The sequence below is a fragment of the Poecile atricapillus genome, chromosome 8, assembly GCF_030490865.1.
Source record: "Poecile atricapillus isolate bPoeAtr1 chromosome 8, bPoeAtr1.hap1, whole genome shotgun sequence".
NCBI lineage: Eukaryota > Metazoa > Chordata > Aves > Passeriformes > Paridae > Poecile > Poecile atricapillus.
Window position 1 is genome coordinate 22,465,445 of NC_081256.1, and position 24,349 is coordinate 22,489,793.

Consider the following 24,349-nt stretch of genomic DNA (forward strand, 5'->3'; position numbering starts at 1 on the left):
ACCCTAAACTCCTCTTCAGAGAGCAACTCTTATTGGACTCAAGTATTTTATACCAGCTATTTTTTTTATTTACAGATAGAGAACAAAAAAACTAAAACCACACGTAAAATGAGCTGCTCACGATTTTCTTGCAAACAAGTTATTAAAGTCCTCAGAACTCTGGCCAGTGAGCTACATGGCCATTTGGACAACTGAACTGAAACAGTGAGGAATTCAACTGTAGAACAATTAAGAAAAAAAAATCTCAAAAAATTACATTTAAAAGTTTGTGAAAAATAAGTTTTCACCCAGAACCAGAAATAGAACCACATGTGAGTGCCGACTCCAACCCTGTGCATTAGAGGATGTTAAAGAAGGACCCAACACCACTTAATGCACCCTTTGTGCTCTAGAGCTGTACTATGCTCTCTCAGCTTACAGAACTCAGCATTTCTTGCTCACTTCAGTCAGGATCTGATGCTCAGAATTTCCCAGCACCACGCTGGTTATCATCTCCAGCATTGGCACAAGTGGCAGCAGTAACAGGGAAAGAACATGATCTGTCCAAGGCATGACCATTTAAGCCTTCCAAGTTGGAAGAGGCTTCTGCTTCTATAGCATTTGAAAGATGAGTATTTGGAGAGCCAGGACACAGCACAGGTCGAGGCTTGGAATTTTGAGAGCTCAAGTCAACAGAACTGGAGCAATGGACATTAACAGCACATTTGACAGATCCACTTAGGCTGTAGGTGGAAGAGGAACGAGCAATCTACAATTAGAAAGGGTTTAAGAGTTAGTTCAAACAAAAAAAAAACCAAAACCCCAAGCATCCAAGCTTTATTGATATTTTACTCAATGCTTTTTTTTCTGCACCAAAAAATTCCTACATAAGCATAGGCTAGGATTTAATTTAAATAAAACAATATGTCTGAATAAGAGCTTCGACTCTTAATGGACTCAGAGAGGTTTCCTGCAGTTTTAGTTTCCTATCAACAACTGCACTGGTTTTCCAACTTGAAGGGCTGGAATCCAAACCTCTTTTCCCCTCAACCCTATAATTGAGCCAAAAAAGCTTTATGCAAGTTCAGTGGTGTGTGGCATTGGTTTAAAAAAACACAACACATGATCTGCTGCCAAGCTGCAGTTTATTACCACAGAGGTGCAAGAGCTCTGGGAAGAATCTGAAACTGGAACATGGTTTTGAAGGTCTCTAAGATTTTGTGGAAAACAAATATTTTTGTCTGGGGTAGATGTGCACAAAAAGAAAAGTAAATGACTTGCAAGTTCATGAGAAATGAGATACAGTGCTGTATCAAAATGAAGACAATTAGAAGGCAAAAACAATTGTTGCCATAATCATAATAGAAGGAAGCAAATCTCTACAGAAAACTAGGCTACAGCCCCGTTGGTAGATTTTTTTTTTATTTCCTCTAAAGCAAGGCAGGAGTCTGCTGTGATACTTCCTCCCTTACTGGTTCATATTTTCTCATGTGGGAGAGCAGGGCTATATGTTGTACAATTTAATGGCCACTCAAGCATACTGAATTACCTCAGTATTAAAGTACTAACACATCAGTCAGTAGTAGAAAGATGAACAGGATTCCCTTTTCCTGGCCTTCTGTCCCACATACTACAGACTAGAAAGTAGGTGTTTACTCATCAAATTTACTCAAACACTATAATAAAAAGCAAAGATGATAAAAAGATTCCTCCTAATCTAGTCTGCTTTACTAAACTGTATTAGGAAATCGAGCAGAAGAAAGCTGTAACAGGCAGCCAGGCATATCAGAAGAGTTGCAATATGTAGAACAATATTTCATTTTACCAAGTTTTCTTAAACATTTACAAGGAGATAATTCCCTTGTTGTTTAAAAACTTGCAGCCTGCAGCATCTATGTTTCTCTACCCTTCCTTCCCAGTTTGTTTCACAGGATGTCTGTCATCTCGCTACTCAGACTGAAACATTTACCATACTACTCAGGGTTGTACACCACATCTCTATTTAGTGCTCAAAATCAAAACCATGAACCAATGTAAGACTTGTCTTGAAACTTTCTCACTCTCTCAGAAGAGGAAACGTATTCCATCCTGAACAAAAGGGATTGGTGGAGTGTTTCAACTTAAATGTGTAAGGCAGCTCCCAATTTCTAGTGCATCAAGATTCTTCTGAATTTTCAGCAAGTAAGGCTTCTCATTAAACAGCTCTTGAAAGTAATATCCCTATGAAAGCAGTTAAAATACTGTTTCTCCCACTGTGGATGTTGGAATTGTTAAAGTGAGAGCAGCAGCAGACCTGAAAGGAGTGTGATGCTAGGAAGGTGGTTTCCTCGGCCAGCCCAGCAATCACTCACCGCTAGGGACGAGGTGCTCGTCAGGCGGCTGCCGATGTAAGCCTCGTTAGCGGCGCTGGGGCTCCGCCCCTCCGTGGCGCTGTGAGACATCAGGGCCCTGCGGAGAGCTCGCTTGGGTGTCTTGGAGAACGAAAAGGCTCTCGTGACCTGAGGAGTTGGACAAGTGCTTAAACACTGACAAAAAACAGGCTGTAATAATTACTGTTATACAGGCTACCATTCTGAACATCTCTGGGATGTGTATCAAGTGTTGGTGGTTGGAGCACAACCAGCCAAACACCCACACCTACAGCGATCTGACTTTTAAAGGTTCCCCATCATCCTTGCTCTTCTCATTCTTTCCAGATATGAGGACAACAGAGGAGGGAGAGAGAAGTCAAAGCAAAGCCTGGTCACCGAGGCTTCCCCATATCCTTCAGTCCTGCCCAGTCAGCCCCACCCCCCTCTTTAAGTTGCTCTCAATTTTGCATTATATTTAAAAGACTCAAAGTATTAAACAGCATAAGTTCCATAACAGACTCAAAAATGACTACATAATACTTATGACTGTAATACTTAAGACTATATATACAGATATTCCAAAACCTTAAACACCCCTCACCTTCTTTCTTTAAGGAGATTATATTTAAGAGTTTTAGCTCAGATTAAGTTTTTCCTGTCACTACTGTAAATACTACAAACCACCTGAAAAAGGAATCCCAGCACAATTCTCTGACTAAAAAGCACTAGCTTTATACTAGCTTACCTTTTTAGATGTTTTCTTTATTGCCCTGGATGCTCTGCTTAAAGTACTGTCCATATCTTTAGTATTTACTTCAACTGAATCAGGATCAGCAACATAAATGAGATTTTCCTGTAGACCAAAATAGTCTTAATAATGATCAAACATCAGCACTTGCCAAAATATAGTTTTCTAGTCCATTAGATCAGATTTAGAGGGTTTAATTGCCATATTCTTCCATATTTAACTCTTTATACAGTCCAGCAGCTACTTGTTTTCAGGCCATTTAATTAGATCAACAGCTGGTATAATCAGTTTATGAAACCACTCCATCAGTAGTTTTACATTCAGTTTGTCTGATTCAGTTTCAAGTCCAGGGTTGGCCAAATTAAAGGCAGTAGTTCTGAGGCATCCCTAGGGAGTTTCCAAGATAAACATTGCTTTATTCCCCTGAGACATTTCTGAAGTGAAATCTTGAGAGCTCCAGCTGTCAAACATTGAGACTAAAGACTCTCAGCTTAAATGCAATACATGTTGCAGAATAGCCACGAGTTTTGGGAATTTTTCATGCCTCATTCTTAAACTCCAGCATGTGCAAAGCAATCTCTGCCTACCTACTTATAAAACCTGGGGGGCAGAGGGGGGGACACCTGGGAGTGGGAAGTTGCTGGGATATTATTTTGCTGTTTATTGTCTGCATTTTGAGAAAAGACCTTTTACACTTGAAAAAAAAATCTCAGAAGGACCCCAGTCAGCAACTTTATGGCCATTCACAGGGCCTAAGGAAGAGTAGCCAAAGCCTTTGCTGCCACCAGGTGGCAAAGTCAATGTTATTTCATTCACATGATGTTCAAGAAGTCTAAAACCAGACAAAAGTGCTTAAATTGAAGCTCAATTTGACATTTAAATCGGCAAGAAAGAAGTATTATATAGCTGGTACAAAGCAATAGGTACAGAAATTATAACTAATGGGATTCGCAAAGTAGGTTACAATTTGTCAGCATATGATACTGAATGTCTTGGGGCAAGAGGGAATGATACATTTGTTACATAAAGGTTTAATTTCTAGTGAAATCCAAGTCATACGTGACATAAAATACTGAAGATAGGCAACACGCAGACTAAAGTAAATTAACACTTCCACATCAGCACTTTTCCTACTCAGAACCTAAAAGAGAAGAAAAACCAGAAGCCCAAGTCTCTTATTCCTAAGTCCCTAGATCACAAGACATAGAAAATAAAACTAAGATGCTGTTTTCATTACTTAATTACCTCTCCTGTATCAAGCATGCCTTTAAAAATCACAGCCAAATACTGCACTGTAAGAATACACTGCAGAACATAAAGCATTTCTAGTTTACATCAAGTAGCTTCAGGTATATGTACTGCATGTATTTTCAGCAAATTGAGATGACTGATATGCACAGACTTTTACATAATTAAAACATTAGCTGAAAGCCTCTTGCTGTAATTGGAGAGGATCTACTTCTCAAATTGGTTGTTTTCTGACTATAGAAAGCACTCACTCTGAATTTCTAGAAATGTGACAAAGCCAGTGCCTCCTTTATTTCACTGTTTTTCTAATTTCTGTGTTTTAAGGTTGTAGATTTCTGTCTATGGGAGGAAGATGCTTCGTGTCTCTTGCATTATGGTGCAGATAAGGTGTAGAACAAAGAACCCAACACAGTTAATCCAACAGTGATCAACAACACTGGGACTGTAAATTCAAAGACAGCTGTGAAAGAAGCAAGCTGAATACAACTCTTGTTAGAACTACAGTGCAGAGTTGAATCATACCCTTTCACCATCACAAATTAATTATAAATAATTTTGATTTTTAAGCACTACTTAGCTTCTGCACAAACTAACTTCATGGCTGTCTCCTTTTCTACCTTTTAACCACTCACTTGCAGGCATGTTAGCAAAAATATTTTCTGCTCTACTTTACCCCAGGCATGTCCACTATTAACTTCTTTAGCTTCAGATGCTTAAAGCCAAAAAGAGGGCAATGTTTCAATCAGCAGCATGGTTCCAGAGTACTTACTGCATCTGCTTTACAAATGGTGTTGGCCACGTGCCGACACAATGTCTTCAGCCAGTCCTCCTTGCGAGGGTCTTCAGTTGTCATCTGGAAACTGAGCAGCTTGTTGTTCAGTTCTGTAGGTGGCCTCACAACTAAGGCAAAAGCTTTCTGGCAATCTACAGTTTATTAAAAAAAAAAAAAAAAAGCAAGGAGTTAGTAAAAATAATGATTTTTTTTCATATAATTCAGGGGGAAAACTTCAGGAGGGTCAACCCTCTGTCTGCCGGGACCTGGAGCTACAGAAAAGATTTGGTGAAATTATTTTGTCCTTTTTTTTGTTTTTTTAAACAATAGCTGTTTGTATCACTTGCAAGAGCAGAGTTCTGTCCACAGCCATCATCAAGAGGCTGCAATCAGCTGTTCTGGCAATAACTGATTAATCATCAAACAATCTGCAGAGCAGTCAGCCTCACTACCCTTCTTGCCATTTCTCTTAATTGGGTTTCTGTGTTCAGGTGCTTCAGAGAACATAAAGCAGAACACATGATGTACATACCATCACTTACAGTGAAACAACAAATCTTTCCAGGATAGAAATCTAGAAACTGGTGTGACTAGATTCTTTATAAGTTTCTATCAAGGCTGGAGCAGTATGGCAAAGCAAGAGAGAAATTAAGTCATCTTTTAAGGTGCCAAGCACAGCTCCTCCTGAGCATTATTATCACCAGTTAGAAGAAAATTTGGTTTCACACCAACAGCACTTTTCTCTGGCTAGTCTACTACTCTGGGCTGAAGTTTGAGATTTGGTTTTTATTTTGTAAATCCAGAGCTGTCAAGTGTTTAACTCTGTTTATTTCACTCTGCCAATTGGTTGGCTTATGCTAATGCCAACTAGTAGTTCTGCCAAACCCAGCATCCTGCCGCCATTCTTGAACGGCCAAGAGGCATCAGTACAAGGAATTCTCAAGCTTATACAGAGATTCAAACAGAAGCTTTTACTAAAATCACATATCCATAATATGCCATACAATAACTACCCCTTAGCACTCCATCCCACAACAGCAGAGCTTCCTCCTTCACGCTCTGAAACAGAGTTTAATTTAGCTACCACAGCACTTCAAAACACACACACCTTCTGTCTCCCTGATGTCCAAGACTTTCTTGATCTGGGAGAGAGGCATGAGAACAACATGCTTGAGAGATGCAGGGGGCCTTGTGTGGCCATGGGGACTCTTGAAAGCTCCAATAACTTTATGCCGCTTCCTCGCAATCTGCAGTTAAACAGAATAGAAAGGGTCAGCTGGAAGATCTCTTGCCATTGTTTCTGTATTTTTTACATTCTACTATCCAGGAAGGCACACAAAATCTTGCTACTTTACCACATAAATCTTAAAGGAATTCATTTATCTCACTATTCACTGCCTGCAGCCCAAGTGGCCCAGCAATATTTGTTACTTGGCATCAAAACACTCAGCTGAAAAATACAGTAATTTTTTTAAAAATACCTAGAGAGAAAGTAGTTCTGCATTACAGACCTCAATTCCACCCTGCATAACAAACAAGGGTCCTTTGAAATCTACCACAAGGTAGCCTAGATTTAAACAGCAAAGACAACATCTATATGCATGAACCAGCTCAAGGTGTGGTGTGTTATGTCCTAGAAATACCACTTGCTGTTGCTTATGCATGCAGCCGTTGAGCAAGCTTTGCATAAAAAGCATGTACGGTACTTGTGTGTTAAAGTAATGCATCTTGTTGTCTCTTGTCCAAGAGACAAGCCAAGAAGCTTCATTAAAACTGGTTTTATTTTCCTTTCCTTTCTTTACATGAAGTGATGAAACTGAGTCAACTTGACTCCTGGGTAGAGTCCATCACTAGTCACAAGAACAGGCTTTTGTCTCTAAGTGCTACTTAGGACAGCACTAATTTTGAGTTATTTTAGAGTTGGTCTTCTGTGAAGACAATGTTCTTCACTGCTGCAGACAGCAACAAGTATTTTATGAAAGCGTCCTATATAAATTCAGTTTTTCTACATTTGTCTCCAGAACCAGTTGTTCTTCCCCTCTAGTTCTTCCTAATACATTTTTAGTTTAAGGCATTTATTATGATTTTGGTTTTTTGGTAGCCTAAGAAGAGACAGATCTATCAAGGCCCACTATTCATTCCCATGATACACAGCTAAACATTAAAAGGAAAAACAACCTAATGAGCCAAGGACTCCACTTTTTCATCCATTGGTGCTATTCAGATAAACATTTTTTTGACATATTAAGCTGCTTTTATGTTTTTACTCCAGCTGCAAGACATTAAAAGCTACATTAACACTTCCCAGCCATGCAGACATGACCTACTATGTTGGCTTATATAGTAGTTAATGGAAACATCAGCATGTGTTGACCTATCAGCAATCTGTGACTTAGAATTCTGCCTCAAAAGTTCTTAGATTTTACTTATTTATACTCAAGTGCTGTGTCAAGCCTTTTACAACTCAGTTCATGAGATGTACTGGTATAGTCATCGTACCTCTAAGCAATCATTGAACAGAAAGAGTGTGACCTGCTCTCCCCTGTCACAGAGGTCATCACCAAGGGCTACAGTTTCCAGACGCTGAACCAAGCTGCGGTGAGAGGACAGGAGATTGGCCTAAATGACAGAAGCAAAAAGCTCATTAAGTATTTAGTTCAAGGGCTGGATTACTGCTTGCTTACAGCTTAACACTGGCAATCTTTTTAAACCAGCACCATTGCATTGTAACCTCACACACTTTCACAAAGGGAACAAAGTGGTGCAGCCATTTAATAGATCTGCAGCTCTGGAGGAATTACTTACTGGACATCCATCCACCTCATAGACGACATCAAAGAACTGCCTTTGTGCCTCTGTTTTCCTTTTGTCTTCATTAATGTGTCTAAGGAAAGCATATTACATTAATCTTCAATACCAAGCAACAGTAAATGGATGCACTGCATTTAAAATATACAAAAATAATAAAGCTAAACATTCAGGGATAGAATTTATACAGCAGCACTTGCCACATTTGCCTGAAAAAACAGCTAAATACCACACGAAATCGCATAGGAAACTTCAGCTCTAGAACACAATTCTTGTTACATTACCAACACTTAACACACCAATCAGTTAAAATAAAATTCCCCTCCTGTGCCCTGCATGATTTTGAACCAGAGACTGACAACTCAGTTCTTTACAGCCTGCATTTTGTCTCCCCCAAATCAGGAGTGGGGGGAGCTCACCCCTCACTGCTCAAGCAGCAGATGCAAGAATAATTACAATTTAAAAGTTGTTGTTAAGACAGGACAAATGTTTACCCAATTAATGCAGGAGTTCTCGTTGCTGGAGACATACGCTACACTTCAAAAGAGGTGAGACTTACAATCTAAACAACCTCAGCTTTCAGCTAATTAACTCATGGAACAGTGCCAAGAAGAGCTAATATAGGACCAGAAGAAAAACTAATCTCCCACCAAAGTCTGTCCTTTCAGTAGATATATGCACAGAAGTAAGATTTAAAGACAGAAAGGGAGTCAGCAGAGGTACAAGTGCTCAGTAACATCACAGACTCCTTCAGAGCTCTGGCACAGACACCAAAGTGACAACAGCTAAGAGGAGGCTGAAGAGCACCTACAGTTCTGTTTACTGACTGTTCCTTGTGGCAACATAACACTGACAATTTAGGAGGAGCAGAGGGATCTAAATTCACTGTGTTTAACAGTAAGTTCCATAGAAGCAACATGACTTACGTCATCACCTCCTTTAATGATTCAATAGCTCTCTCTAGAGTTACTTTATCTGGGTTCTCTTCTGCTGTATGTTTCTTAATATCTACAATTAAAAAAATTAAAAAAAAATAAAGAAATAAAAACTCCACATATATTACAAGTGCCTGAAAAGAAACAAACATGAAAAACTCAAATTTTAACTGAGTCAAGATAAGCTGACTGAAGAAATAAGATCTACCTTGGAGTCCAAGTAGCACTGATTAAGTGGGGAACTAGGCTGAACAGAAGTTGTCCAGACATCTCATTACAAAAAAAGAAAACACAATACAATACAGAAACCAAACTCTTAAACTATTAATAAAAATTAAATTGAAGTACAGAGACAAGCACACAAGTATTTTTCTACCTGAAGCAAAGGATAATGTGGATTTTTTATTATTTTTATTAACAAAATCATTATTATATGATACCAGGTGGAACACATGAAACTGTGAGCCTTGTCAATATGAATTGCTCTCTAGTTTATGTTATTTTCATTTGAATCTCAATTATACTCTTGTTTGAAGAGATAGAATTGTCAATGCAAACTGTTGCTGTATCTGTATCCTGCATACAAATGTATGAACAAGTGGAATTTAGTCAGAATTTATGCTTTCTTCAGTAGTGGGTCTTGCTGACTGCCAGGAGTCATCGTTAACTCACATAATCAGGCTGGTTTTAGATGAGAAAAGCTGTTGCTAATGATGACAAAAAGTAGACATCTTTTAACATCTTCACAGACAAACTAATAAAAACTACATCACTAGGTTACCATTTAGTAGTAGGGCAACACTGGGCAGCCTTTGAACAGGACGGATGAGGAGCTCAGCAAGGCTTTGGCGGCCACATTCAGGCTTAGCTTGATTTATCTGGGGAAAGAAAATAATGTTTTGTTGTGTTTTTTTTACACACATACACAAGAAAAGCACAAGATCAGAGAAAATTTGCCTTCCTTGAAATTAGCATTGCTATAAAAGTGTGAGAATTATTTACCACGGTCATTAACAGAGCATGTTAAAAACCACATTATATTGAAAACTACAGTGATTTATGTTCTCAGAATAGTCTAGTTTTAAAGGGTCCATATCAATCCTTCAGATCTTGTTCCAGTTGCTAATGTGGAATGGGACTGGGGACAGACTGTTCTCTTATTTGCTCCCCATCTTTTAGATATCAATACTTGGATGTAATTCCTAGTCCCTCAGAAAACATGAGCTAAAACTTGTCAATGTGATTACCTGGCTATCTCGATATAGGAGTTAAAGCTACACTGCACTATTAACAGTACACACATATCTGAAGAGATCAAGAGTCTTAAGCTTCATCTTCAGATAACTTTCTTTGAAGATCATCTTCCTGTTAGATCTCCACTGTTAGGCTCCTATTCATTAGTCACAAGAATGCTGAGAAATTCTCCCTCCCTGGAGCTTCACAGCTGCCCAAGTAAAGTTAAAAGCTGTTTCAGAAATACAAGTCTCACAAACACAGGGAGGGGACCAGTCAAAGTAGCAGCTCCAGTTATCTTTACAGAAAATACATTTATTGGGGAGGATTGCAACAAATGCATATAATCAAACCACCTTGACAGCTGTTTAACAGAGGAGGAATTCAGATTTTTTTCTGAAAGTCTTATGAGGAGCTTGAGGGATTGAAGTTCAAATCCATTCTATTTCTGTCTCACCAAGAGAGATGTTTGCATTCCTTCAAGCTTTCAGAATTTCACATTCTTCCATCTACTGCATTCACTAGAACATGGTAACAGTCCCCATGTTCTACTCATAGACTTAATTCTGTAGGCACTTACCTTTAGAAAGGCATGAAACCTTGGTTTCTGCTTTTCACATCTTGTAATTGTCTCCTTACTCATTTCAAAGAAATTCACAAACGGAGGGTATGTTTTCAACAAGTCTTTTGACTGAAAGAAACAACTGTTAGGGCTCTGCTTTACATATTATGTATCATTTTACATATGTTCATATGCCCTGAGCCATACAAAGCTGCTCAAAGGCACATTGCAATAAAGAATAATAAAAAATGTGCTGTAAACCCATACATGTTCTCCGAACAAGTTAAGACATTTTTGCATGCCAGATGCCCCAGACTGATGCTGCTGATTAAAAGCAGGCTGCTCTCAGCAGCATCAAGCAAACATGTGACAATCTTAGAAGCTACTGAACAGCTCAAGTGGGAGGCAGACTCTCACCTAGCCAGAGGCTTTTGGTGAGAATTTTGGAAATTTCAGACAGGTTACTGCAATCACCTTTTGAACCACCAGAAGCAATACCTTACACTGAACACTTTTGAATGACAAGCACTATTTATCTCAAAACCATCATATCAGCAAAATCACAAGATACCTAGCAGCCCATTTATGCTAAAATACTTTGCAATCCGAGACTTAGCTCTCTCCTGTTCCACATGGGACTCCTTATTCACTTACATGTTTCAAGTCTTGGAGAAAGAACATAAGTTTTCGTGAAAAGTTATTTTCCTAGATCTTTACTATTGATTAGAGGTAGCAGATGGCTAAGGACCCAGGAAGTGGCTTTTAATGTCTGAGTAAAAAGTGCATCTGTAGTGTTGCAAATTACCTTCTCAAACTGTAACTATTTGTAGTTTTAATCCTTCATACCTGTGAACAGACACACTAAAACTTGACATAGATTGTATCACCTAAGTCAACTGAAAAGTCTAAATATAAAAGGCAATGATACAAGTGGGAGTTCCTTCTCAGCAGTGCTTTGCTTGTGTTTGCTATCTCCTAGAAGTGGATTGTTTGTAAGGCAAGATAATAGTTGTGAATCTAAAGAAAGAAACAGGAACTTACATATTTGAGAATGATATCACCAATACTTTTGCTTTCAGTCCAATTTATCATAAGATCTTCCAGGTCTTCCTAGAATACATGCAGGGATGGGGGGAGAAAACAAGCTGAGCATAGAGTGCATAAAGCCATTAAATGGGATCACTATTTTGCCAAACACACATCATTAGGTGTGTTTTCATGCTGACAAAATAGGCAATCCTAAAAGCTGTACAATTTCACATTCAGCCCCTCCAGTCAGAGAGCTGAAAACAAGAGATCTCTGGCTTATTGAATATGTATATATAGCTGTAAATCAATGCAAGTAGAGCCTGGCAGCATGTCAGGACTATCCAACTCTGCAGCAAGATGACACTGCAGCATTCCACTAAATACACAATACATCCCAAAGGAATATTGAAAAAGGATACAGAGAAGACACTTGAACCAATTCTAATTAAGACTGTACAACTTCTCTAGGACTTAAGTCTGTAAGATGGGATTGAAATAGAACTAGGATAGATTCTACTTACTTGCTACACTAGGGTGTCAAGGAAAGTAAGACCAAGCATGTTAAGCCTATGTGAGCTTGATTAGCATCAAGCTCAATCACCATCAGATAATAAGAGGGATAGGAGGGCACAACTGAAGGTTCAGGATTCACTTTAAGTGAAAAGGATTTATCACTAATATTGGTTTGCTGCTGCCACTGCTCATATCTTTATAACTGCAAAGATGAAGGAAAACACAACAACTACATCAAAGCAACTCTCACTGCACCGCGTGCTGCAGGTGACTCCAATTTAACACATGGACACACAGCTCTACTTTCATCTCTGTCTCAGTGGGCACACATCAATAGCTGGTGTGATTAACCAGACTGGACCCCACTGGCTGGAAAAAAAAAACAACAAAAACTGTACTAACAAATCACCAAGTTGCAGGTAGTCTGCAAATCTCTCTATTATGAAAGCCTACAGTGAAATACTGCCAAGAATAGGCAGATGCCACTATTTGAAAGAAAATGTATCAGCACCAGGAAGAGTTTATACCTATCCAGCAGACACAACTGAAAACATGCAGAAAAATTCAAAGTCTATGTGAAAGCTTCCTCTGCAGGGGAGAAGATGCAACTTGCCTTGATTTTAATGTGCACATCAAGAATATCTGGAATGCTGCCAAATATGGTCTTGATCTCTTCCTGTGCAAGGATTGGTCCCCCAAGTTGTCCTTCCTTCTCCAATGGAACTTGAAATAACTGATGAATTAAGAGGAAAAAAAAGTTAATGCACTCCAAATTGCCAACATTGTGTTAGAAATAGTTATGAAAGCAACAGTGTTTTCCTTCTAAATCATAATTTCCTGCAGTCACAATCTTGAGATGTCTCCATTCAGCAAGAGTGGGTTTTGGAAAGTGGTTTGAAGATACAAACACTTAGTTTGATACATCTCTACAGCATAACTCCCTTTCATCTCCTTCTACTCACACACATCTTGGCTCATTCTTTAAGTAGATAATCAGCTGCAATAGAAATAAACTTTCAAGAAATTAAGCTTTTCCTGTAAGTTGTTTGCTATTCTGATCTTCTTGGAATAATTGCAAAAGAAAGATTTTTCCCCTCTTCCCTCTCTCCCTATTCACTAATGTCTAAAATATTAGTCATGAAGACCCTATTTTTCTGACACTTTCAATTTCCATATATATTGCAATACCACTGCAGATCCCAGATTAGAAATTGTATTTACCAACCTGAAACTGAGTACTTTTATATGTCAGTAAAATTACATAAGACTGTTAATATTGTCATCTTCCTATGAAGCTTTGATGCACACCCAAGCCCCCAAAAGCCTGCAGATCACAGACTGAAAATACTAATTGATGTAAACATTGGATATCTTATTACAATTGACCTGGACTGGCTTTAAAACCATCTTACCTGAATAATTGTTGTCAGAATATCAACATAGTTACTTTCTGTCTGATACAATTCCTTCGCAACCTGCCATCTTGCAGACTGCTTGACAGGAAGAGGAGTTGAGTTTTTGGAAGGTCTTGCACAGGATTTTGGTGTTTCTGATGAAGAGATATTCCCAAAAGAAAAGAGTTTTATTACAATAGAGTCCCTAAAAAGAGCTCACCCTCAAAGAAAAAACAAACAAACAAACAAGAAAACAACTTCAGAATTTTTAACTGAAGATAAGTTTGGGGGTTCTTTTAAAAGCCTATATTGTAGTTACCAGGGCTCTTTCAAGAAAACAGCTCTCTTTATTGCAGTCTACTTATAGAACAATAGTAATATATTATTCCTCAAAATTAGACTGAAACTAATAAGCCATTTATGGGCTGGTGAATGACTTGACCTTATTATTAGTAGCTTATATAGCAGGAAGCAAGGATTAGGTGCTGAACATATACTCATACATACACTACTACATACATATACTCATTTATACACTAGTACAAAAGTGCTCTTCTACTTTCACTTTGCCATGTAAACAAATTCTCTCAGCTGCCCACCAACCTTGCATTAGGTGTGTAGCTCAAAACCATTTACTAAAAATCAGCCCTTGCACACAAAACCTACATTTCAACCTATTGGGGGAAGAGGAAAGGCTCAAGGAAGTCTTTTCTCTCAAAGCTAAAGCCAAGGTAGACCTGGAATAGTTCATGAGTTTTAAATACTTTCTCATGTATTGGATCTAGAGACCTATATTGACGTTTTTGATATCAAAACTCATTACTGCCATAGTTAACAATGAAATGAGTACCTTATCTCATTGGAAACAACTTTCCAAAATAGCTGAGACTGACTGCTGCTGTTGGATTAGAAGAAAATTCCCTACCAGGGGTAACAACAGCACTAGCATCATCTAAGAAGGCTGATCTTCCCTGAATTCATTCTGAATTACCACTTAGAGGTTGTACCTCATTGGGAGCTCTTATGTGATTTGAGTTTGCCTTTTTAAAGCAGTAGCAGCTCCAGATACCTCCTCTATATGATACGATAAAAGAACCAGACCTTACTTGTATCAGCTTTTGACTAAACCAAAACTTTGCAGTTCCTGTCTTCATAAGAATCACTCAGAGATATTTAAAACTTTCCATTCACTCAAAACCAATTGATGATTTATATTTTTTTGATGTTTTAGACATGACAGTTTGCTGGTACAAACAGTGTTGCCTCAACAGAACATTTCAAGACCTAAGAGTGGACCCTGCAGGAATTTTCCCTTTAACTCCTCTAGAATCTTTGTCTTCTCTCCTCCAAGTATCCTGTGGAGAGTATTTTAGGTGATTTACTGTTGACTACGCTGCTAATTTGCTACAGACTTCCAGCTGAGTATTTGAAGCATTTTGGAGTAACACTCAACAGGTACTCCCTATTTATCACATCTCTATCTATTCCTTCAGATATGAACACGCTTACTGTGATAACAAGAGGCAGCTTGGCCTGTGTCTGAACTCTTCACTCCAATTTTTCCCTCCACACTTTGAAAAGGCAAAAGCCTGGAATTACTTTGCAAATCTGTAGCAGAACCTGTAAGACTTCCCTACCACCACCATTTCCACCTGCGTGCAAGAGCTGTTAAACTCCAAGTGTGGCTGAACAGAAGGTTGTAGCTCTACCTCCACTGGCAGTGCTTGACTCAGGAGTGTTGGAAATATCCAGCAAGGAGCCAATAGAGAGGGAATGTTCAGCTGAGGGGCGTTTCCGAGGAGGGAATGGGGACATGTCTGTTTCCCTGGTCAGCTGGGCCAGAGTCTCTTTCAAGCGGCGCCGTTTGCGGTTGCTGTTGGGAGTGCTCAGGGAGAGCAGCGACACCGACTTCTTGAAGTCAGGACTCTCTGACTGCAGGGAAAGAAAACTTCATTCAGTGGGTTTATCCTCTGTGTCCAGTTCAACCCAGTGCAGAGATGAGTTAATTACAGAGATAAACAACACAGAAGGAAACTTCTTAGGGAAGCCAAGGCAAAATAGGTGAAGCTTTTTTCTTCCCTTTTTAAACCACAGTGGTGTTTTGCTTGACTAAAAGTAAAACCTTTGGGAAGCAGAAAAAAGTTTCTATTCCAAGTTAGTATTCTATGTATAAAATTGATAATGGCTTATCTGGAACTTAAATGCTACTTTGAACCATCTGATCTCTGGTCCCACACACACACTATGTTACCTGCTAATTTTACCACCTAAATATGATGTGCACTGTGTAGAGTGTTCAACATACCTTCTCAAACAAATACATGGATTCTCCAGCTCTGGCATCCATTTGAATGCTTCCCCAAAACCACTACAGGAAAAAAGAAAACACACATTACAAACACATTACAGAGCTTTGCCCAAAGTTGGGATGGAAGATATTTTTCCAGAATAAGCCACACACCTGCATGTGGCACACACAGTTCCACTCAGCATTATTCTCTAAAGAATTTTCAGCACTAACCTCTTGCTTTACAACATAAAGTTTTTTTAAAGGTTCAAATGGAAGATCTTTTACGGTACTTTCTTCAACCACCAAGTGTGTACACCTTTCATCACCAACTGGCAGATAATGTCCTCCTAAACATGAAAAAAAAAGGCAAATTGGCAAGAGGAAAGAATGCTCTCATTAGAAATAAGTAGCTCACTTAGCAATTCTGTGGGGCACCTATCATAATAAACTCCACCCCATTTTTCCCAGAGGTTTTCATAAACAACCACCTTGCATTTCTGTCATTTCTTCCATGTTAGCTTTCTCATCATCAGAGAATCCCAGGAAACTTAACATGCAATCCTGAAAGGGAGGAACCTTGAACTGGTTTCTGAAGTCATCATCAGCTGCACAAAAATCACTGAAAGAAAGATGCACAAGAAGGTCACTAAATTAGTGACCTATGTCAGTATTTAAGCAGAAGCTCACACCATTTCAGGTGAATAGGATGAGATGTGAAGGCTGAAGGAAAATAACCTACATTTCATTCCTTTTCTCCCACGCCTTATAAATCCACTCAGCTTTCACGATAGGAATACCAAGACTTACAGCAATCTACAAAACAGGAAAAGCATAAGTTGTACTAAATACATTTGAATCTTTCCCACAGCAAGAAAAATTCATAACCTTCCTTTTACTTTTTAAGACATATTGCAAAAAGTGAATGTATTCCTTCAAGAGTCATATCCAACTGCAGCTCCCCAGAGTTAGAATGTATTCAGTGACTAGGAGATCAGATCAATAGCTATTTTGACATTTCCTCAAAAGTGCACAATTTCGTTAGTCTGATATCCTTCATCACTCACAAAAACACAAAATCAAATCTCTGTTTCAGTGGAATATGGGATCCTTTTTCTGCTTTTGATATTTTGTATGAAGAAAAATACCCCATCCTGGTTTTATCAAAGAGAAAGTGACTATTTGAAAGGAAACTGCCATGACTGTTTGAGAGATTGTACAGTTTTTCTACATTTTCTCCTTTGAGTTGGCAGAAAGAACTGTTTGAACAGAAAGTAGGACTTCTCCAACTGCAAGAGTATAAAGACAAACAAGGGGAAAAAAAGCAACATTCTACCAACAATCCAAACAAAGGAGAGTCAAGGGGCATAGACATTGCTACATCATATTAAATAGTACAAAAACACTATAATCTGTTATTTACTTCTAAACTGAACATAAATGGCCTAAATGATTCCCTTTTAGAATCAGAAAAGAAAAAGTACACTAATGTCTATTTATGCATAAAGCAATATTTAAATCCTCACCCATAACCAGATTAAAATAATTTTTAGAAGATATGCACCAATTAAGGACTAAAGTTTTTTTGCAAGTTACCTCAGTTTATTGATTGGACAAACAAAAGCAGGCATTTGTTCATCACTGTCTTAACATTGGTAGCATCAATATTTAACCATTTTGAATCTTGTTATTTACTATACTTGTCTATTTCAAATTTATGTTACTTAGATGTCTCACAAAGACAAAAAACATGCCAAAGCTGAACACCAGACAGAGATGAATTCAGCATTACAAGTTATTGCTGTTAGTACAGAAAAAAACCAGCAGCTTCTGATCTGAAGTATAATGAACAACAAGCAGTCTACAGAGTCCACAAGAGCCAAATTCCAAAGGTTTCTATGAAACACCAACTCAAGCTTACATACTCTGAATTTGTCTCCATGTGTTGAGTTTGCCACCAGATGAGTAACTTTCGAGCTAAAGTCCCTTCGAATAATTCCACCCATATGATGAACCAAGGTCACAAGCTTAACCTGAAAAAATGAAAGATGAAAATTTTTCAGTATCTTTTGAAAAGCAAGTTCAGTACAAAAGTGATTTACAAAGCAAGTTAGAGAAGGCTACATTAAATGTCTAGAAATAGAAATACTCTGATCTGTTCTTAAAACAACTTGTTCACATCGACAGAATAGCTTATACATCAAAAGAACTATTAAGATTTATTTTTATTTCAACATTTAATACAGCCTTGCTGTGTAGCCTGAAGACTATCCAAGCCACCAGTACCCTCACAATCATCATACATAATGTCTTCACCTTTTCACACATTTGACATTTTTCTTGCTGATTTAGTCAACTCTAGATCAAGCTAACTAACCCAAACACTAAGAAAATGCTTTTGGTTTGGCTTTTTTTTTCAGATGAAGATGTGGAGCCATATTGTTGATTCCCAGATGTCCAGTAGGGAAATTAGATACCAACTGCCTACTGAAATGGAAAAGCAAAGTGCTAGAGTATCAAACAAAGAGTAAAGTCCTGATAGCACAATATCATGACAAGATAACAAGCCTGTACAAAAAAAAGAGGACACTGCTGGGTAAACATCTTATCTGAAATCTCAAGTTGCAAATCTTTAAGCCCTATTGAATTAGAGCAGTATCATGTCACTCAACAAAAAAAGTGACCAAAAATGACGCAGATAAAATGACTTGAATAAATTTTTGTTCCCATTCTCAAATATCACTGCCTCTAGACTTGCAAAAAAACCAAAAGAACAATTTGTTCTTCCCATACAAGCCTGAGCCATGGTTAAACCCTATGGGTAATGGAACAGAAGAGTATCTTGAAAATATACTTAACATGGTTTTACCAATCCAAATAAGAATAAATTACTTACTAATTCATCTTTCTTTCTGAATCCTGTAAAGCACAGTACCAAGTTCAACATACTTGCGCAGTACAGTGGACGGCAGGAGAAAGGTAAAGGCTGAAAACAAGAAGAAAGCTCAGAAGTCAACAATATACTGCTGCCATTGAAGTTCTCACATTACCTTTAATACCGTACTGTTATTTCTAGTAGTAAAAATGCATCAGACACTAGTCCAGGTCTGTATATTCAGTTATACCTTAGCTCCCGGCCTGCTGATAAAGTAACTAGAGTATCCCTAAGTTCTACAGATAGCACTCCATCCTTTTATTTCCTCCCCAATCTATCAGCTCTGCATTACAACTTTTGGAAATATAAAGTCATTACTGGAGAATCATTTGTATGCTACCTTTCCAATGGCACAATCCCAAAAGGTGATCAACAACTACCACAAATACAGCAGCAATTGTAGCCTTATCACTGTCTGCTTGTGCTCTCTCACTACATGCAATATTCTAATACAGCATTAGATACTTGCTTTTCTTAAAATTCTCTTGCTAGGAATGTTTATAACTGATTGCAAGAGCAAGAGAAATTTCACTGTGTACTTTCAGAACTCACTGCAGCAGGGAACTATTCATCTGATTTCAGCAGGAAGCACACACCTCTCCCTTCTGTGCACAGTGCAGCACGACTGGTGGCCCGATGACTCGGCAATCTGCCTTGCAGAGGTTGCTAAAGATGGGAGCTTGGAAGTCTGACACAACGAAGATCGTCTCAAATTCTGGGCAATCAGAATCTCCAAGCTCTTCGATCGTGTCTGTCTTTATGTAGGGCATTTTAATTTCCTTGATGCACAGGGGTAAAAGGGAAAGCATTACTCAGGCAACATACTCGCACAAGTGGAAAATTCAACAGATGTGTATTTTGGACCATTAGAAAAATGTGTGATTCATCCTTCAGAGAGAGAGTTAGGATTTGTGAAAGCTGAATTCAATGCACTGCTCTCTAGCATAAGAATAGCTATGAACTGCTGCATTATTTAAGAATGAAAGTCAAAGTGATTCCTGCTTTTGAAGAATCAGAATTCTGGTTGCACTAGCAATTTACGTATCAGTTCATACTGATAAGGTAGCACTGGAAATAGCTAGATAAAAAAACACCCTAAGCTCAAAAGATAAATGAAATTTCAGACTGTCAGAACAGCTTAGGGTACTTTGGGATGCTACTAAAAAGTAGCATCCAATTTGCAACAGCAAGCTCCATGTTGCACAACATCTACAGAGCAGAAATATATTTTGTTCATTGCTTGATATTTTTAAAAGGTTAAAAAATTTGGTCCATTCCAATTTCAAACATTAGTTCCAAACTTTATCTCTTATGTCTTTCACATCAAGAAATGGAAAAGCATTTCCTGCACTTCAGTTTAAATGCAGCTTTCAGTTGAAAGAGAAGTCCATTGACAATTACAAAGTCAGTTCATAGCACAAACTTATGTGTGACTGAATACAAGCATGCAGCTGGATGTCCCCATGGATATTTTGATTCCCCGTTAGAAAACACCACTAGGTAAAAGCTGCCAGTATTACTCCAGATTTTTAAAAGGTGCTAATTTTGATGAGCTGTGACACCACCAGAACCATTAGTATATATTATAACCATTATGTTCAATTAATCCAAATTAAAGCGTGTGCACATTTCAATCCCAGTGAAGTGTAACATGCTGCATGCAATTACATGTGCTGAATTGCATGACATACCATATGAATAATACTTTTTATTAGTTTTTCTTCTGATTTATCAGGACTACTTTCCTTTATCTTTATAACAGGTACTTCCATTATCTTAATGGTCTGTGGAAGAGGAGAACTTTAGTACAGAGGCAAATTGGTTACCAGAAGGCTGAAGGCATAACATGTCCTTCCAGTGACTGTTTTATCTCAGGCCCACATACCTCCAAGGCTTTCAGAAGCTCCTCACGTTTCCCTGCTTCCTGAACCAAAACCAATCTTGTTTCTATTTGAGGCATTTCTTCTGCTTAGAGAGAGGCAAGGATAATATTTGTATTTTAGCAGAAAAATCCATGTTATGTCTAAATCAAGCAATAATGTATAAAAGAATACAGGCAGACAGTAGATTCTTTCAAGATTTCCTTTCAAGATTCCTTATCAGGAACAATCCTGAGAATAAATGTTACTTCAAGAAGAGTGTCCTTTAATTAAGGCATACCAAATTGACTTAGAGCCCAAACTTTCTAGCATGAGATGAAACAAGATTCTGCAATTCATGGCCAGTCAAAGCAAGAACATAAATCAAGGGGTGGGGGGGAGGAAAGACAACAAGCAAATAAAAACAAAACAAAAATAGTCTTAATGCTTCTAGCAGAATTAGATACCAAGATTTGCTGGAAAATAGACAGCTGGTATATTTTCTAGTTTCTGTGCTCCTGGCTGACAAGGTTCATTACTTTCTTGGTAACTGAGCAGTTACCAGGAATATCGGAACTGAAATTAGATGCCTTGTTCTTTTTTTTCCATGTATTAATAAGCCTTCAAAATATTAGGAGGAAGAACAAGTGCTGCCTCCACATCACTTGCATCAACCGACCACCAGCAGATTTTGGCTACTACCCTGGAGGAAAACATTGGTGGTTGTTTTTTAATCTCAATATTTGTTCTTGAATTAATTTTGGGTTCAAGACTATTAATCTCTCCACCTCCCTACCTTATACCTATTAATCTGTCCATCTGTGCACAACAGAGCAGCTGCAGTTTCCAAACACTGGTGTCAAAATGTCACCTGGAGTGATTTATTCTACAGAAGAGGCATCAAACGGAACTGACAGCTTTCTGTACAAGAGCCAGAAAATTCATTCAATTTGGGCGGTAACCCCAAATTTTCTTAATGAAAGGACTCCAGATCAACATACTTTCCCTACTCTACTTAAAATTTTGGAGCTCAAAGTATTTTTGACTTTTCAAAATTACTAAATACCAACAAAGTAAGCAGTCATTGCAAAAACCGAGTAGTCTTAAAATAAACTTCCCCCATTACCTTCAACATCCAGAACAGCTGCACGGAACACATTCTCTTTGGAGGTTTCTATAATTTTTGAATCCAGAACAGAAGAATCAGCCAAGAGGCTTCTCCCAGTTTCAGACACCAGAGTACTGTTGTCAGCCATGATTATGCCTTGTTTCTTTCATCAACAGCTGGAAGGTAGAGGGGCCAAAGTCAGTTACAGGAGCAAAAAGCTCATTCATAACAGTTCTACAACCAAGGCTGTCAGAAGTGACTTCAGAAAACAAAACATTTAGGCTCTTACTGAACTCCCACTCACACTGATAGAGCATCAAGAGTAACACAACTGATAGAAAGGACTGACAACAAAGCTGTTCCAGAGATGGTTCTGTAATTCATCTGCACAGAGCTCCAGAGAGGGAACTTCAGCTCTGAGCACAGGCAAGCACAAACTCAAGTGCTCATTTAAAAAACATTAAACACAAAGCACCAAACCAAAAGTACTTGCTTCTTTCAATGACAAACTATTATAAGCTACAGCTGAGACTAAAATTAGCTTTGTTGATTTGAAACACTAGCAGAAGAATTACAGTAGGCATAACATCTTGCTAAAATCTGATTTTTTAGGTGAATTGGCTGTGGTTAGAAATGAGCACCCAAAGAGCAGAGCCAGGATTATTTACTCTTAGAAAAATTAAAAAAGCTTGAGAGTATCTGAGAAATTGATAAGCATATAGATGTCTAGTTGTATGGTCTGGTCTCTGTCCTGCATTAACTATCATAGAGTAGAAGGATCCTTTCATAATCAGATAAAGAGACCTCTCTTCTCAAACAGAATGAATCTTTGCTCTCCCTGCCCATCAGACTTGTCACCTATTGGAAAAGCAGAATCCTCAATCCTCTCATTTTCTGGGAGCTACCTACCCAAATCCTGCAGCACAAACATTGTTCCGAGACACCTGCCAAACACACAGTACATTTTCTGCCACACACAAGCAGGGTGCAGTTCCTGTGATCCATCACACACCCAGATTTCAATGTTTGCACAGTGATATCAGAAGTTACCTAGAGCAGCAACTGCAGCTGAACTGCTGTCAGACAATTACCCTTTGTAGCACTTCAAGTGAAATTGTTCTTATGACTGTAAATGATCTTTTAAAATAACAGCTACTCAAATACAGCATTGTCTGAAAGAGGATTCCTGAGGTAGTAAAACCTCTATAGCACGTGCTATTTTTCAAATTGTGTAATGACCACCCTATTACACAGCAAAGTCAGAAGACAAAAAGCAATGGGCACTTTGTCATACCAGCAATACAGAAAAGGCTTTATCTTCCAGAGATCACACCTGGGACTCATGGAAAGGATTCAACTCTTCATAATACACAAGTTCCTAATATGATGATGAGCAATAATCAACACTACAACTCTATCATTATTCTAGATATATTCAGCTACCAGACTTGCCACCTTAGTTTCAATTTCCAGGTCACACACAGCTGTGCACATGCATGGGATTGAGTTTCCTAGACCTCAGTCCCAGTCACCCACCTCATTTTTCTCAGAGCAGCTTAAGACAGAGCAAAAGAAGAGAGTAACCTGAATCATAAAGACTCTTAGGGGAATCATCCGGCCAGAATGTTACAATGTCACCACCAGGAACTGTTCTATAGTTACCAGGTTTTTTTGGCAGTGAGGACAGAGGGAAGCATAATCTTGGCAGATTCAAACTACATTGTTAATAATGCTTACCACAAGGACAAGTATAGGTAAATTCAGAAGAAAACAAGCCCTCCAGTTAAAGGCACAAGTATACTTAAATCCTAGGGATTATTTCTTAGAAGTCTGAGACAGCAGTATGGTTATTATTATACCAAATAACATGTAGACAAACTTATAAAGAACTTCACTTGAAGAAGCCCAGACTTTGGTCTAGGCTTTGATTTTCTTTATGGATTTTCCAATTTATTTATATCTGAGGTTCCATCCTGGGCGCATTTAAAAATGTTCCTTGTTTTATTAATCATATAATAATAACAGTATTTGTCACTGAACTTACGGACTGAAAGTGTCAGGATACAGAGGAGAGCAAACAGACACAAACACAACAGTTTTCCCTCACATGAAGAGCAAAAGTCAAACACCATCACTACAGGCTCAGGCAGAGCTAATACCCCCACAGCGTCACACTCAGAAATGACCTCCCTGTAATCTGTGGAAAGCCTGAAGGACACAAAACACCCACAAACCAAAACACGTTTGTTAAAGCAAGGAAAGGACAGTAAACACCTCCCACGTTTCCCATTCCCCTCCCGAGGAAGAAGCCAGGAAGGTTCCGGAGCCCTCTGCAGGGAGGTGGCCGGGGACAGGACAGGACAGAACGAGGGACCGGCGCAGCCTCTCGCCTCAAGAGCCAGCAGGTGCCGGCGGGCCCGGGGCTCCGCCCCGCCCAAGGGACACGGCCGGCGGCCTGAGGAGCCCCGGAGCAGCGCTGGGGCCCGGAGACCCCGCAGGTGCCCGACACAACGGCCCCACTCCGCGCCGCCCGCGCCCCCCGGCCCCGATACCCCCTCACCGCCGGTACCACCCGCCGCCATCCGCCA

At 38.9% G+C, this 24,349-nt stretch overlaps 1 protein-coding gene across 1 annotated transcript; it reads right to left on the reverse strand.

Moving 5' to 3' along the window:
* Positions 1-460: 460 nt before the first annotated feature.
* ECT2 (epithelial cell transforming 2) lies at positions 461-24,349 on the reverse strand. Its single transcript, XM_058844002.1, has 25 exons — positions 24,322-24,349; positions 21,780-21,937; positions 20,680-20,762; positions 20,486-20,578; positions 19,391-19,573; positions 18,756-18,845; positions 17,785-17,892; positions 16,602-16,675; positions 16,351-16,481; positions 16,094-16,209; positions 15,878-15,940; positions 15,282-15,504; positions 13,591-13,727; positions 12,792-12,911; positions 11,678-11,746; positions 10,655-10,765; positions 9,623-9,719; positions 8,833-8,914; positions 7,904-7,982; positions 7,598-7,717; positions 6,207-6,345; positions 5,096-5,250; positions 3,076-3,183; positions 2,331-2,477; positions 461-748 (listed from the first exon to the last, which is right to left on the reverse strand). Exons 2-25 carry the CDS (start codon positions 21,907-21,909, stop codon positions 461-463), a joined length of 2,946 nt encoding a protein of 981 aa, XP_058699985.1. The 5' UTR covers positions 21,910-21,937; positions 24,322-24,349.